This window comes from Colobus angolensis, unplaced genomic scaffold (assembly GCF_000951035.1).
Source record: "Colobus angolensis palliatus isolate OR3802 unplaced genomic scaffold, Cang.pa_1.0 Scaffold100, whole genome shotgun sequence".
Lineage (NCBI taxonomy): Eukaryota > Metazoa > Chordata > Mammalia > Primates > Cercopithecidae > Colobus > Colobus angolensis.
In genome coordinates, this window is record NW_012110920.1 from 8706844 (window position 1) to 8721275 (window position 14432).

General features: G+C 40.9%; 1 protein-coding gene across 2 annotated transcripts in view; it reads right to left on the bottom strand.

The window, feature by feature from the left end:
• The window catches only part of NEK2 (NIMA-related kinase 2), a 24563-nt gene extending 11144 nt beyond the window's left edge, over window positions 1-13419 (bottom strand). For both annotated transcript variants that reach the window (XM_011938446.1, XM_011938443.1), the window contains exons 1-7: window positions 12959-13419; window positions 11891-12108; window positions 11056-11296; window positions 8742-8824; window positions 7827-7953; window positions 6662-6881; window positions 4644-4769 (exon numbers count right to left, since the gene is read on the bottom strand). In XM_011938446.1, coding sequence (XP_011793836.1) covers window positions 4644-4769; window positions 6662-6881; window positions 7827-7953; window positions 8742-8824; window positions 11056-11296; window positions 11891-12108; window positions 12959-13054 — 1111 coding nt within the window. In that variant the 5' untranslated portion in view covers window positions 13055-13419. The remainder of the gene's footprint in view (window positions 1-4643; window positions 4770-6661; window positions 6882-7826; window positions 7954-8741; window positions 8825-11055; window positions 11297-11890; window positions 12109-12958) is intronic.
• Between the last annotated feature and the right edge of the window lie 1013 nt (window positions 13420-14432).

Here is a 14432-nt window from a genome sequence, read left to right on the forward strand (position 1 = left end):
AAAAAAAAAAAAAAAAAAGGGTGGCATAGGAATCATGTGACAAATCTTAAAAGATTGGCCAGAGTTAGCCCACATCATGAGTGAGGGCAGGATAGCCTAGCAGAGACCACTAGACCCCAGAATAGAAAGAGACGCTGAGATATGAGGAGCATGTGGGAGTCAAACAGGGACAGGTTACAGGGAACATCCCTTCTCCCATGATTTCTTTCCCTTTTCCTTCATATTCCATCCATCCTTTAAGTCTCAGCTCATGCGCAGTTTCTTCTCTGAAATTTTTCCTGATTGACTTCAACCCACTATGATCTTCTAATTACTCTTAAGAGTAATCAACTGTGTTTTTACTCATTTAGAATTATACTAGGCCATATTACTAGCTTCTCATGCGCATCCATCTTGTCTGACTTATTACATGGAAAATTCATCCTCCAACAAGTATAAATAGAGGCTCAGCCAGGTGCCAGATGCTGAGGATACCACAGTGAACAGGACAGATATATAATCCTGTAGGTGGAAGAGATGGATGTAACCTAAGTACACAGAGAAACTCCACTGTGACAAATTGTGGCAAGAATTAAGCAGAAAACAAAAAACTGAGATGATTCCATTTAAACAGAGGACGAAGATGAGCAGCTATATAAGAGTGGGGCCAACCCTTGAACTTCTCTATACCCACTCTCCCCACACCTACGGTCTAATTCACTGTCTTCACACTTTTCTTGCTAACTGTGCTCATGTTGTCAGTTTTCATTTAAATTTGGTGAAATCTCAAATAAGAGAACATTTGCACTTGCATTTTATCCCACAGGCACTCTGTACATATCCATAGGGACACTGATTACTATTATTATTATTTTTTGAGACAGGGTATCACTCTATAGCCCAGGCTGGAGTGCAGTGGCACGATCACAGCTCACTGCAGTCTCAACCTCCTGGGTGTAAAGCGATCCTCCCACTTCAGCCTCCTGAGTAGCTGGGACCACCGGTGCACACCACTATGCCTAGCCATTTTTTTTAACTTTTTGTAGAGATGAGGTCTCACTAAGTTGCCCAGGCTTATATTGAACTCCCAGGCTCAAGCACCTTAGCCTCCCAAAATGCTGAGATTTCGGGCGTGAGCCACCGCGCCTGGCCTGATTAATTTTAATTTTCTTTTTTCTTTTTTCTTTTGAGATGGAGTCTCGCTCTGTCACCCAGGCTGGAGTGCAGTGGTGCCATCTTGGCTCACTGCAACCTCCGCCTCCCGAGTTCAACAGATTTTCCTGCCTCAGCCTCCCCAGTAGTTGGGACTATAGGTGCGGACCACCATTCCTGGCTAATTTTTGTAGTTTTAGTAGAGATAGGGTTTCACCATGTTGGCCAGGCTGGTCTCAAACTCCTGACCTCAAGTAAGCCACCCACCTCGGCCTCCCAAAGTCCTGGGATTACAGATGTGAGCCACTGCAGCCAGCACCTAATTAATTTTTAAAAGAAGCTACTTGAAGATTAATGAGCATACCAAACTTAATGTGCCAAAAATCAAGTTTCTGATCTTCATCCCAAATTTGTTCTCCTCCTCATCTTCGTAGTCTCCAGTAACCAATGCATCTGATTTTGTTGCTGTTTGTTTGATTTACTGCAGTATTCCCAGCACCTAAAATGTGCCTGGAACAAAGCAGGCACCCAGCACTCGTACATCGTGAATGGGTGAATGAACGAAGCCATACTTCGTTGCCCTCAGCTTCGTTTCTCTATGTTGCTTTAAAGACCCACTAGGGGGCTGTATATCACTGCATAATAAACGAGGAGCTGGCGCCTGCGCAGCAGCGCTACTCCGCCTGCTGAAGCCTGTTCCTACAGGAAATCCCCAGATTTGCGTGTGTGAGGGTTTAAAATCAGACAAGACGTTTGTGTGTAAGTCTTATCTCCACAATTACTTGAAGCAATTTGAAGTCAAGGATTATGGAAATTCTTTCGAGTGATTAAAAAAGATTTCTAGAAAGGAAAAAGGAGAGATTCTTTGTTTGTAACAATCAGAAGCTAAGAGATGCTTTTAAAAAAAGATACATGACATACTATACGCTCAACAAATAAACACGTTCTAGAAGAAAGAATGAGGTGTTAGGCAGACTGTTCTTAACAGCCATATACCACGTGAGATAAACAGGACAAGATGCAGACTGAGAGACAGCTTCAGCTAAATGGCAGGCAGCTGATGGAAGAATATGATGAGAAGAAAGTTATCTTTGAAACGAAAGTGTTTAGTTAAGAGCTCCACCACATTTTAAAAGGGAATAGTTGCCGGGCGCGGTGGCTCAAGCCTGTAATCCCAGCCCTTTGGGAGGCCGAGACGGGCGGATCACAAGGTCAGGAGATCGAGACCATCCTGGCTAACACGGTGAAACCCTGTCTCTACTAAAAAAAAAAAATACAAAAAAACTAGCCAGGCGAGGTGGCAGGCGCCTGTAGTCCCAGCCACTCGGGAGGCTGAGGCAGGAGAATGGCGTAAACCCGGGAGGCAGAGCTTGCAGTGAGCTGAGGTCCGGCCACTGCACTCCAGCCTGGGCCACAGAGCGAGACTCCGTCTCAAAAAAAAAGAAAAAAGTGTTTTTAAAAAATTTTTTAAATTCTTCCATTAAATAGAATAATGACTATTTCATCAAATAAGAAAAGTTAAGTTTTAAAAAAAGATACTGCTGCTTGCTGTGATGATTTCAATACACTTGTGATGGCTTCCTCATGTGTGGATTTTATAGCCCAAGGATGGGGAGAAGATATTTCCAACTGTCCTGAGATCAGAATGGTACCTGCTCCCCACTGCTATGATGCTTATCTTATATAGCTCTGATGTGTTCACTACTTTCAGCACTCAATACTCTAAAATGTCTGCTTCCCCCAGTGGATACTTGATTCCTATGGCTCATTTTAAATATTTGCCATGATTCACATATAAGTAGATTCCCATACTTATCTGTGTATCCTATAAAGTAAAACACATCATGCTTACTTAGCTATTTTCATCTTTTGCTCAAAGACTATCAGGGCAAATGTAAATAAACTCTTTAATTGAAGAGCCATCCCCAACACGGTCTTAAGTAATTTCCTGCAATGGGTTTGATGCATGAAATTCATCCAGGTATAATTTTCTCCTCATTTTATCACCCTAATCATGATTTAAGTATACTTTGTCTTTATGGATGACAGTGTGGAATCTACGAAAAGCCAAAATAAATATGTTTATAATATTGAAATGGTAGATGGCAATATTGAGAAAAAAGAAGGTATCTTAACACAGATGAAGCCAAAGTTTCATACAATCCTTGTTTCATTTACTCCTATCAGTAGTTTCATTTCTTTCCATCACTTGTTCACTACAAAGTAATTGTGATCGTCAATCTAACTTAAGTAGGGTTTTTTGTCTGTTCCATTTACAAAATGCTGCCAATGCTCACTAAATTGATCACATCTCAATTTATTAAAGATAAGAATAATAGCTTTCATATATGCTGTCCTACATGGAATAAGGGAGTTAAAAAAACTCTAAATTTTATTGAAAATTCAGATGCTCGATTTTTGAAATCAACAACTTTTAACAGTTAGCTTGTGTCCTAAAGAAATCAAGCAAAAAGATGTTTCACAGTTTGCATTTTACATAGAGTCAACTGAATTAGATAGAGAGGTTTCTATAAAATGGAGAATGTTAGACAATGGTTCACTGGTATATACGATAACCACATCTCAGTGCGGCAGAGTGAAGGGACAATGCCACACAAAGGCAGGACCCTGAGAAAGCTGAACATCTATATACCAGACTTTAAATAAAGAAGGAAATGCAAAGAACATATGTAGATATTAAACAATAAAACTTCCACAAATATGTGTTTCAACTTGAAAGGGAGTTAGCAAAGATCTAAACGTGACAGCCTATTCTGCAGGTGGCTTATCATGACTTTTAAGACATGCTTTCTATGAAAGATGAGGCATGGCAGTATTAAAATTTTGATTTTTACTTGAAATGCAGTTTATCTCTCTGAAATCTGAAACACACAATAGTTTTGTAAATGCCCTAATTTTTAAAAATAAATATCAGCCGGGCATGGTGGCTCATGCCTGTAATCCCAGCTCATTGGGAGGCTGAGGTGGGCAGATCATGAGGTCAGGAGATCGAGACCATCCTGGCTAACACAGTGAAATCCCGTCTATATTAAAATTACAAAAAATTAGCCGGGCGTGGTGGTGGGCACCCGTAGTCCCAGCTACTCGGGAGGCTGAGGCAGGAGAATGGCGTGAACCCGGGAGGCAGAGCTTGCAGTGAGCCAAGATCACGCCACTGCAATCCCACCTGGGCAACAGAGCGAGACTCCATCTCAGAGAAAAAATAATAATAATAATAATAAGTATCAATTACTAAACATGTGGTTTGATAAGGTTAAGAAAATCAAACATGAAATTCTGTGACTCATTGCCTCAGGTCTATGAACCCAGGAAATAAATCATTGCTATAACAGAATTTTGTTTCCATTGAAATGCATATATTCAATGAAATCCATCTTAAAATGTGAGACTTTGTAAATGAAAAGGGCTACCTAAGCCACTTTGGGAGCAACACTGGTGCACATTTCTTCATTTGTAGCACCAGCTTCTGTTGACTGAGTTGATTCTCATACCTGGACTACTTGCCAGAGATAGGAACTTCTGTTCCTTTAGCAAGCTGTAATTCTTCAACAGATTTTCTGCTCTAGCCAGTTTGTCCTCTGCTAGTCTTTCACGAACACAAAGCTCCTGTTCTTTCTCTTTAAAAAGAGAATGGACAAAGAAAAAAAAATTAACAAGTGACCTTCACTAAAAAACAATTTACATTTGGCAATTTTATCACTACTAGCATGCTTGATACTGATAAGCAATGTTTGGGGAAAGGATTCTCACTATGCCTCAGTCAACCTGATTGTGTTAGTTTTTAATTGAGTGTTTTAGTAGGCTGTATGTTTATCTTAGATTTTCTTGAAAGGACTTGTTTAAACAAATACAAAGTTAGCTTCAACCTTTGGTCATCTTTCATGGGAGTAACTCAATTGAGAAAACAAAAAACTAAAGCTATCTTTGCTCTTCACTGAAGATAGGCAACAGCTAATTTTCAGGGCATGATCTGGCCTCACAGTACAAAAATCTTCTTTTTTCTGGTTGAATGACCACATTCAAATAAAAGAAAAAAAAAACCGCAATTCAGTTAGGTGGTACTTCATAGGATTAGTATTAATAACAAAGGTTACTATTTATTCATGGCCCAAAATTCAGAAAGTATTCAGATTTCAGTTGCTATATGAAATTATGGCTGGGCAAAGTGGCTCACGCCTATAATCCCAACACTTTGGGAGGCCAAGGCAGGTGGATCACCTGAGGTCAGGAGTTCAAGACCAGCTGGGTCAACATGGCAAAACCCCATCTCTATTAAAAAATACAAAAATTAGCCAGGTATGGTGGCAGGCGCCTGTAATCCCAGCTACTCAGGAGGCTGAGGCAGGAGAGCTGCTTGAACCTGGAAGGTAGAGGTTGCAATAAGCCAAGATGGTGCCACTGTACTCCAGCCTGGGCAACAAGAGTGAAATTCCATCTCAAAAAAAAAAAAAAAAAAAAAGAAAAGAAATTATGAAATACTAGGGAAAGTTATAAGAAAAAGTTTTCTTATTTTTTACAGAGGTTTCTAAGTAAATATAGGTTGTACCTATACAGTAAGCATATCTCACAGGACTATATAGTATTTCATTATTTAAAGCCTGGATTAGGTATAAAGCTGCAGAAGTAAAATCAGGTGAGTTATGAGGGTGACAGGTTACAAATGTGACCCATCTCTCATCTCCTGATGTTAAAATGAAGAACGTCACTCTGTAGCGAACTTGCATAATCCTAAATGCTTGCTAGTAGCTCTCATCTTGGTGGAGTAGACATACTGTCAACATCAAAACTAAATTAGCACCTAATCAGTTAATACTCATAAGTCAACATTAATACCCACCAGAGTATTATTTACAGACTTAAAATATCTTGTATCTAGATTCTCTATTGAATTGCCTGAACAGACCAGGTGTGGTAGGTCACATCTGTAATTCCAGCACTTTGGGAGGCAAGGTGGGAGGACTGCTTGAGCTCAGGAGTTCAAGACCAGCCTGGGCAATATAGTGAGACCACATCTCATTTTCAAAAATAAAAAGTTAAAAAAAAAGAAAAGAATTGCCTGAACATATCCCATCTACATACTGTAGGGTTTTAGACCTGAAATTCTGTTGGCGTGGCCATTTCAAAAGACAAAAGTCGTGGTTTTTATTATGGAAAGCAGCAATTTTAAGACCTTCCTTTACAGTGGGAAAACATTAGGGTATTCATAGTCGAGATGAAAAGGAAAAAAGTAACTCTACAATAAAGTATAAGGCTATCATGTTAGGGCCATCACAGTTAAGGCCCAATATTATATAACTAGCAACTGATCTCAGAGAAAGACGTCCAACATGAAGGTGTTAGCAAGCCTGATTATTAAAAATCTACAATACATATTTTGGTTTCTCAAGTATTTTTAAAAGCTTCTAATAAGATCTGTATGTATAAAATATTCTGCTCAAAGAGATATTCAGACACATCAAAATAACCCACTTGGTAGTTCTCCTTTGCTTTGACCCCCATTCAGACTTACGCTCCAATCTTTCTTCTCTTGCTTTGAGAGCTCGCTCTCGCTCCTGTAACTGAATTTCCTTTAGTTTCAGCTCACTTAATACAGGGCTGGAATCCTGCAATTTTTCTGGCTCTCCTAATTGTCGCCCTCTTCTCTCAAGATTTCTTCTTTGCTCTTCTGCAACCAAATCTGCTATTAAAGGGTTCTCGAGAATTTCTTCAACAGAAGGTCGATGGTAATCCTGGGGAAAAAAATACGCAGTATATAATCAGATTGCGTAACAGAAGAGTTCTCCTAAGACAGCAGTTAAAATAAAAGGACATATATGTATTTCCAAGACAAAAGAAAGGACTCCTTTATGGCTAGGTCTTAAACACTTGGAAAAATAAGTTCACTGGTGGTTTTAACCCACGAGATTCTGGGTCCACAAGGTAATGCAGATGTTAACTTACCTTTTTCCCCTTTTCCCCTTTTCACCTTTCTAAGAAGGTTCAATCCCTGAAGATTGGTACATCTTGTGCTGATGCTTGGTAGCACTGCTAGAGTCTGTTTTAGGGGAAGTACTGTCCTTGCATCTCTAAACTACATTTAGCAAGATACTCTCTCACTGACTCTCAATCCTGTCATTTCATCTATATCCTTGTCTGTGATGCTGCAGCATTTTCCTTCTTCTGTCAGCCTGATCCCCAGAACATGTCCTTCCCCATTCTATAGCCAGAGTTTTTCCACATGATCTCTTTATTGATTTTCCCTCTGCTTTTTAGCTGTCCTCCCTCCACCCTCCATCACCCCTCCCCTTTTTCTGGTCTCTAATCTCTCAATTAGAGCTAGAGGCAGAGTAATAAAGTCTTATCTCTGGCCCCTTCCCTTACCACCTGCCACTGTGAGCTAGGCAGGGACAAGGGGAACGAGGATTTGAATTCTTTCTGCAATCTTTCCTTGCTACCAACCCATCTGTTACCATGGCAGAGTGGGCGGAGAAATAAAGAAAGCGCAGAAGGTGGGCCAGCAAGGATGTGCAATTTGCCAAATTTACATATGTTTTCACTTGTGTTAACACAGTATATTTAGCTAAGAAACTATATTTAATGTTTCCTCAGTCTCCATTGATCTATAAGAGAGAATGTATGTTCCAACACTTAACTGACAGCTAGAAACAGACAATATACCATCTTATCATCTTTACCTTTAAGTTTAACATCCTCGTAATAATTCCATTCAATTCATCAGAGTAACGGTATGGAATTCGCCTGAATTTGCCTTCTCTGATTTTCCCAGCGAGTTCTTTCTGGCTAAAAGCTGTAAATGGAGGCCTGGGATTAAAAAAGAAGAAGGAAAAGACGACGAAGACATTTTCAAATTGTAAAAACGAAAATATACAATAGGAACTAAATCAAAAGCACAGTTTAAGCTCCAGTTTGTATTTAAGTTTCTACTTGTGGGATTTTCTTCTTATAAGTAAGTTTCCCAACCTTGGCACTATTGACATTTGAGGTCATATAATTCTTTGTTGTGGGGGGCTGTCCTGTGCATTATAGGTATTTTGTAGCCTCGCTGCCCTGTACCTCTAGATGCCAGGAGCACTCCCCAGCTGTGATAACTAAAAATTTATCCAAACATTGTCAAATGCCCCGCAAAAGGCAAATTTGCTTCTCTTATCCCTGGTTGAGAATCACTGCTCTACAGAATAGTTTCAAAGGGAAAAAAACGAAAAGAACAAAGGAAAAGAACTGGAGCTCTTCCCTGCTCTAAAGATCCCCAGATCTCTATCCTGGTCTTGTTTCATTTCTTCCACATCCTTACAGTAGCTTTACCTTACCTGCCTGACCTATGTGTTCTCCCTTGAGCTAAGTGTCAATTTAACAGGAAAGCACCTAACCAGCCAAGACACTTGAACAGTCAAGACCCAGCCTCATGGCTTACAGTTTTAATTTGTGAGTAGTTTCTTTTAGCCTGTCCATCTACCTTAATTTTAGCCAAGGTACAATTCTTTCAGACTTGAATATACTTTCATTAGTGTGGATGCTCAAAAAACTAGACCCAGTGAAATGTGACAAACAGTACCAACCTTAGTCTAGGAATCTGTCTTCATCATACTTACATTAATGCACATAATTCATACAGCAAACAGCCCAGTGACCAGATATCTGATTTCTCATTGTAGGACATACGATTCATTTGTTCCTATACAGGGAAAATGGGTAAGAAAGTGGAAGGTGTTAACACTCTTAAGAGTTTATTTTGTTTTGAAACTTATATTATAAAACACATTAAATTACTCCTGAGGTAAAAACTTCAAAGTTTTTAGCTTATACTTTATCTTGAAATTTATAATGGAAAAAAAAGGCAATGCTGTTGTCCCAATACACTGTCATATATAATTCGTTCACTCATTTTTCATTCACAAATGAAAGTGCTTAGTATAGACCAGGCACTGACAATTCAGAGGTGAATATGACAGACTTCTACTCTCAAGGCAAATTAAGAAACACCATTTTAAAAGAACTAGAGAAAATTTAAGAATAATCAAAATATGTATCTAGTCCACATTTAAATGGATATAGACATAAATAGTTAATTGAATTACCCATTTATATTTTTTCTTAGTCCACTGCATAAATCACAGTAGTAACTAATATTATCATTACCTATTATTTTATTGTTTGCCTTTCTTCCACATCTACAGTAACAACAGTCCACCAGAGCTCTTATTCTTAACAGAGGGAATAGAAGCAATCTCTAGTGGCTAGTTAGTGTTTTAGAGTCCAACTGGTGAGTCTGATGCCACTTTTTGACCATCAGTGCCTTAGGGAAGATGAACCACTCTAATTACAAGGGCAGGAGGGAAAAGGAACAAAAGAATAGGTTTCAAGCTTTCCAAGAACCACTTCTGGATAATTGTCCTTTATGTTAAAAACATTCTATTTGGAATTTGATACAGTGAGAAAATGGTACTGTTCTGGCCATTCTTAGTCAAAACCAAAATCATTAATTTACAAAGTTTGATACTACAGTCAGATCTGTTAACATAAGTTATAAAGATCTGGAAAATCCTAGAAAGGTGAACTACTAAAATACTAACAAATATTTCTTCATCGTTATCTGTTCAGATGTCATATACTAACACATTACGGCTATCACAATTGACTTAAACTTTTTAAAAGCCGTCAGGCAATATCTAACAGCAGCCATAAACTGTTTATACCTTTTACCCCAGCAATTTCATTTTATGAGCAGCATGTCAAGGAAATAACCAAAAAGAAAGAAAGAATAATTCATACAAAGCTATGCAGAACAGTACTTCTAAGAATGGTAAAACATTTTGGAAACAAAATATCCAGCAATAGAGGTAATTGGTGAGTGGATTCAGCAAGATATTTCAGGAAAAGGCAACAAAAAAATAACACGTACAAAAAGTTACATTGTAAAAACATGCTATCTGAGTGAGCAAACTTCCTGAGCTCTGATTCTGCATGCACAAGAATCATTTACAGAGTCTGTTAAAATGCAAAGTCTAAAATAAAAAGTACAATATTGAAGGAAAAAAAAAACAAAACAGAGTTCAAGAACCTACCCAGAGATCGAAATTCACTCGATGGATTTGGGTTTGGTTTGGCACCCAGAACTCTGCATTTTAAACAAACACTCCAAGTGAGTCTGATGCAGATGACCAGGACCTACACATTGGAAATAGCTCTTGAGGGCAGGGACAAAATCCATTTCATTTTTGTAATCCTTGAGTTTAATGCATTGTAGTCATTCCATAAAAGCTTGAACTGAATATGCTTTAATTTGCATGAATGCTCAAAAAATTGAACCCAGTGAGAGATGACAAACAGTGCAAACCTTAGACTAGGAAAATGTCTTCATCGTACTTACATTATTGCACATAACTCATGAAGCAAACAAAAACTGATAGAGACTTTATTGGTCTGGTGATCCATGTGGAAAAATATAATAGTATTTTCAATTCTTGGCTACTAGATATTACTAAACAAACCAACAGAAAACTCAATTTCCCTGCTTCAGAATGCTTAACATTAAAAGATGTTTTGGCTGGGAGCGGTGGCTCATGCCTGTGGCTCACGCCTATAATCCCAACAATTTGGGAGGCTGAGGTGGGCAGATTGCTTGAGGTCAGGAGTTGTGACCCTGGCCAACATGATGAAACCCTGTCTCTACTAAACATACAAAAATTAGCCGGGCATGGTGACATGCACCTGTAGTCCCAGCTACTCTACTCGGGAGGCTGATGCAAGAGAATCCTTTGAACCCGGGAGGCAGAGGTTGCAGTGAGCCGAGATCGTACCACTCCACTCCAGCCTGGGTGACAGAGCGAGACTCTGTCTCAAAAACAAACAAAAAAACAAAAATAAAAGATGTTTTAAAAAGTATCTAAATTCTGAAATACTTACAGGAGACATGTAATAAGGTGTGCCAACAAATGTTTTTGCAAAACTCGTGTCGTGGTTTAATATTCTAGCTAGCCCAAAGTCTCCAAGCTTGACGTTTTGCTTGCCATCCAGGAAAACATTGGCTGGTTTCAGATCCCGATGCAATACAGTATGACCACCATCACTTCGTCTGTGGCATTCCTTCAGGGCCAGAGTCAACTGAGTCATCACTCGAAGAACAAACTCTTCATCTAAGTATTGCCTGAAACCAAAGCAGTTATACAGCATATAACTTCTAAAAAAAAAAAAAAAATCATTGCCAAGATGGGATGATATAAATTATCCAGTGTACTAATAGGGAAATAAATTATTTATTTGTTTATTTGTTTATTTATATTTTTTGAGACAGAGCCTTGCTCTGTCACCCTGGCTGGAATGCAGTGGCACGATCATGGCTCACTACAGCCTCGACCTCCCAGGCTCAAGCAATCCTCTTGCCTCAGCCTCCCAAGTAGCTTGGACTACAGGCACATGTCACCATACCTGGCTAATTTTTGTAGAAACAGGGTGCTACTATGTTGCCCAGGCTGGTGCTGAAATCCTGGGCTCAAGTGATCCTCCTGCATCGGCCTTCCAAAGTGTTGGGATTACAGGTGTGAGCCACCACACTCAGCCTATACATTGTTATTTTGACATAAAACATGGGTGTTGATTCACCGGGAATTTTCTAAAGTACTATGGACCTACCAAACAAATACAAGTACACTCTTCCATATTACTGATCCTAAAACAAGATGCTTAAAATAAATGAAAGTAGACCTAATTTCAGCTTACATTTTTAAAAGATTACGCTTACCTTTCCTTGGTTCCCTTTGTAATTACACTAGCCAGATCCCCTCCTTCACAATATTCCATTACAATGTACAGTGTTGTGTTGGTCCGGTCAATAATTCGATCATAGTAACGAACGATATTTGGATGCTTCAGTTCACGAAGCAAATTCACTTCAGAAACAAGCATCTGTTTCTCAGTTTCTGTCATGGAGCCATAGTCAAGTTCTTTCCAAACTAATATCTAAAATAAGAATTTCCAAGGTATGAATGAACTCATTACGCTCAAAAACAAAGAATGAAAGTTCCAAGATTTAAAAAATCACCTCCCTTTTAATTATATCCTACAATCAAGGTCATTATCTACTTTAGTTCAATGAACTTAAGGAACTGGGAGTTTACTTCCATAATCTTCTTCCAATTTCTAAGCAGTAAATGATGCTGTAGGGAGATAAAAGGGAATGAGGCACATGAGGTCTCCCCCAACCCCTACCCTCAGTTGGTTAGTGGGAAGTTGGCAAAAAGGTACTTTAGTCAAAATTGGGGTAGAGGTGGTCAAAGTCCCTGCCCCATTCTACCCCCGTCATGTTCTCCCAGGATAAGACATCTTGGTAAAGCAGCCAGGCAGTTTCCTTTTACTTTCTGTAAAAGGTCTACCTACATACATTGGGAAACATGAATCCAATAATCCGAATAATGGGTATTTTGAGAAAGTCTGACTGCAGATACAAAGCTTCGGGTTCTGGTGGTCCTGCCCCTTTCTTGTGTCTGAGAGGGCCACTCTTAGAGCTCTAAAAACAGCTCAGGAGTTAGCTACGTTTCACCAATGGAAGGTCCTTAGCAACCCAAAGCAGGAGAAAGAGAGAAATGGGGAGAGAAACGGGAAAAGATGGAAATACGTATATTAAAAGATGCGGTCTCCCATCCTTTAAGCGACCCAGGACAGGCTGTCAGATGCAGACCCAGTAAAGACGGCTGAGTCTTCCGGGCACCCACTCCCCCAGCCCTCTCGGTTCCCTTCGGTGGCGCAGGGCGCTCGCCCCGGGGCGACGAAACCTAAGCAGGGGCGGGCACAGGGAAGAGCCCGCGCTCACCTTGCCGTCACTCTTCCTCCGGATCTTCTGGCAGCGGCCATAGGAGCCTGTGCCAATGGTGTATAACACTTCATAGTCCTCAGCCCGGGACGGCATGGCCGGCCAGTCGCCCGAGTCGCGCTGCCTCACGCAGGTTGGGCCCCTAAGTGCGGGGCTCCAGGGACCGGGACCGGCAGCTTCAGGGACCAGCACGGAGAAGCCCCCGAGCAGCGCTAACCCGTCACCCCTGCCTTCGGCCCCGTTTAACTGTCGCGGGCCCTGATCTCGCAGTCTATTGGCAGGCGGTGGGCCCGCTTCGCCTCTCTGATTGGCTAAGAAGAACACAACAATACCCTAGGCATCTTGGGAAAAGTGTCACTAGGCAACCGCGTCGGCGTCTGCTTTTAACCTGTGGGAGCAGGGGGCGGAGCTAAACCAAAGGGAGGGCGGGAGAAAGGAAGCGGCAGCAGGCGCCTCTTGGCAACTCTAACCCTCTGGTAGAGATCGCCAAGGTAACCGAGATCGAAGGACCTCCCCTCAGGCTTCTTTGCACACAGCTTCCACCAAATGCCTTCTGACCTTTGCACTCTGGCCCCTCACACTACCTACTCTACCCGGAACACGCCTTCCTCACTCAGGTTCCAGTACCCTGAACCTGGGTGGGGTCACGTTGAGGACACGCTGAGAGCTGAATACAAATTAGAAATTAGACTGGGCGCAGTGACTCACCCTCGCCCGTAACCCTAGCACTTTGGGAAGCCGAGGTGGGTGGATCGCTTGAGCCCAGGAGTTCAGACCAGCCTGGGCAACATGGCAAACCTCGTCTCTACTGAAAATACGAAAATTAGGCCGGGCGCTGTGGTTCACGCCTATAATTCTAGCACTTTGGGAGGCCGAGGCGGGCGTATTGCTTAAGGCCAAGAGTTTAAGACCAGCCTGGCCAACATGGCGAAACCCCGTCTCTACTAAAAATGAAGAAAAAAAAAATTAACCGAGCATGGGGGTGCATGTCTGTAATCCCAGCTTCTTGGGTGGCTGAGTCATGAGGAACTGCTTGAAGCCGGGAGGCAGAGGTTACAGTGAGCCGAGATTGCGGCACTGCACTCCAGCCTGAGTGACACAGTGAGACCCAGTCTCCAAAAAAAAAAAAGAAGAAGAAGAAGAAGAAATACAGTCGCTCTCTGACCACTTTACACGTCTTGTCCCGTTTATGTGTGCCAAACACATAATTCACCCTATTGACAATACTTCATTGAACACAGGTTCTCTTTTAGGCACCCACACAAACCAACTTTCCCAGCTTACCCAGCCAAATGAACAGTCCCATGTTTACCAAGGAAGGAGCACCTAGAGGCCTCCGTCCAGGGCTTGTTGGAGGAATACGTACATTACCAGAAAGCTAATAATTTGGCAATGCATAAACAGGCCAGTTTTCTTTAAATATCTGTTCGGCATAGGATTAAAAGAAACCTGATTTTCTTTTTTTTTTTTTTTT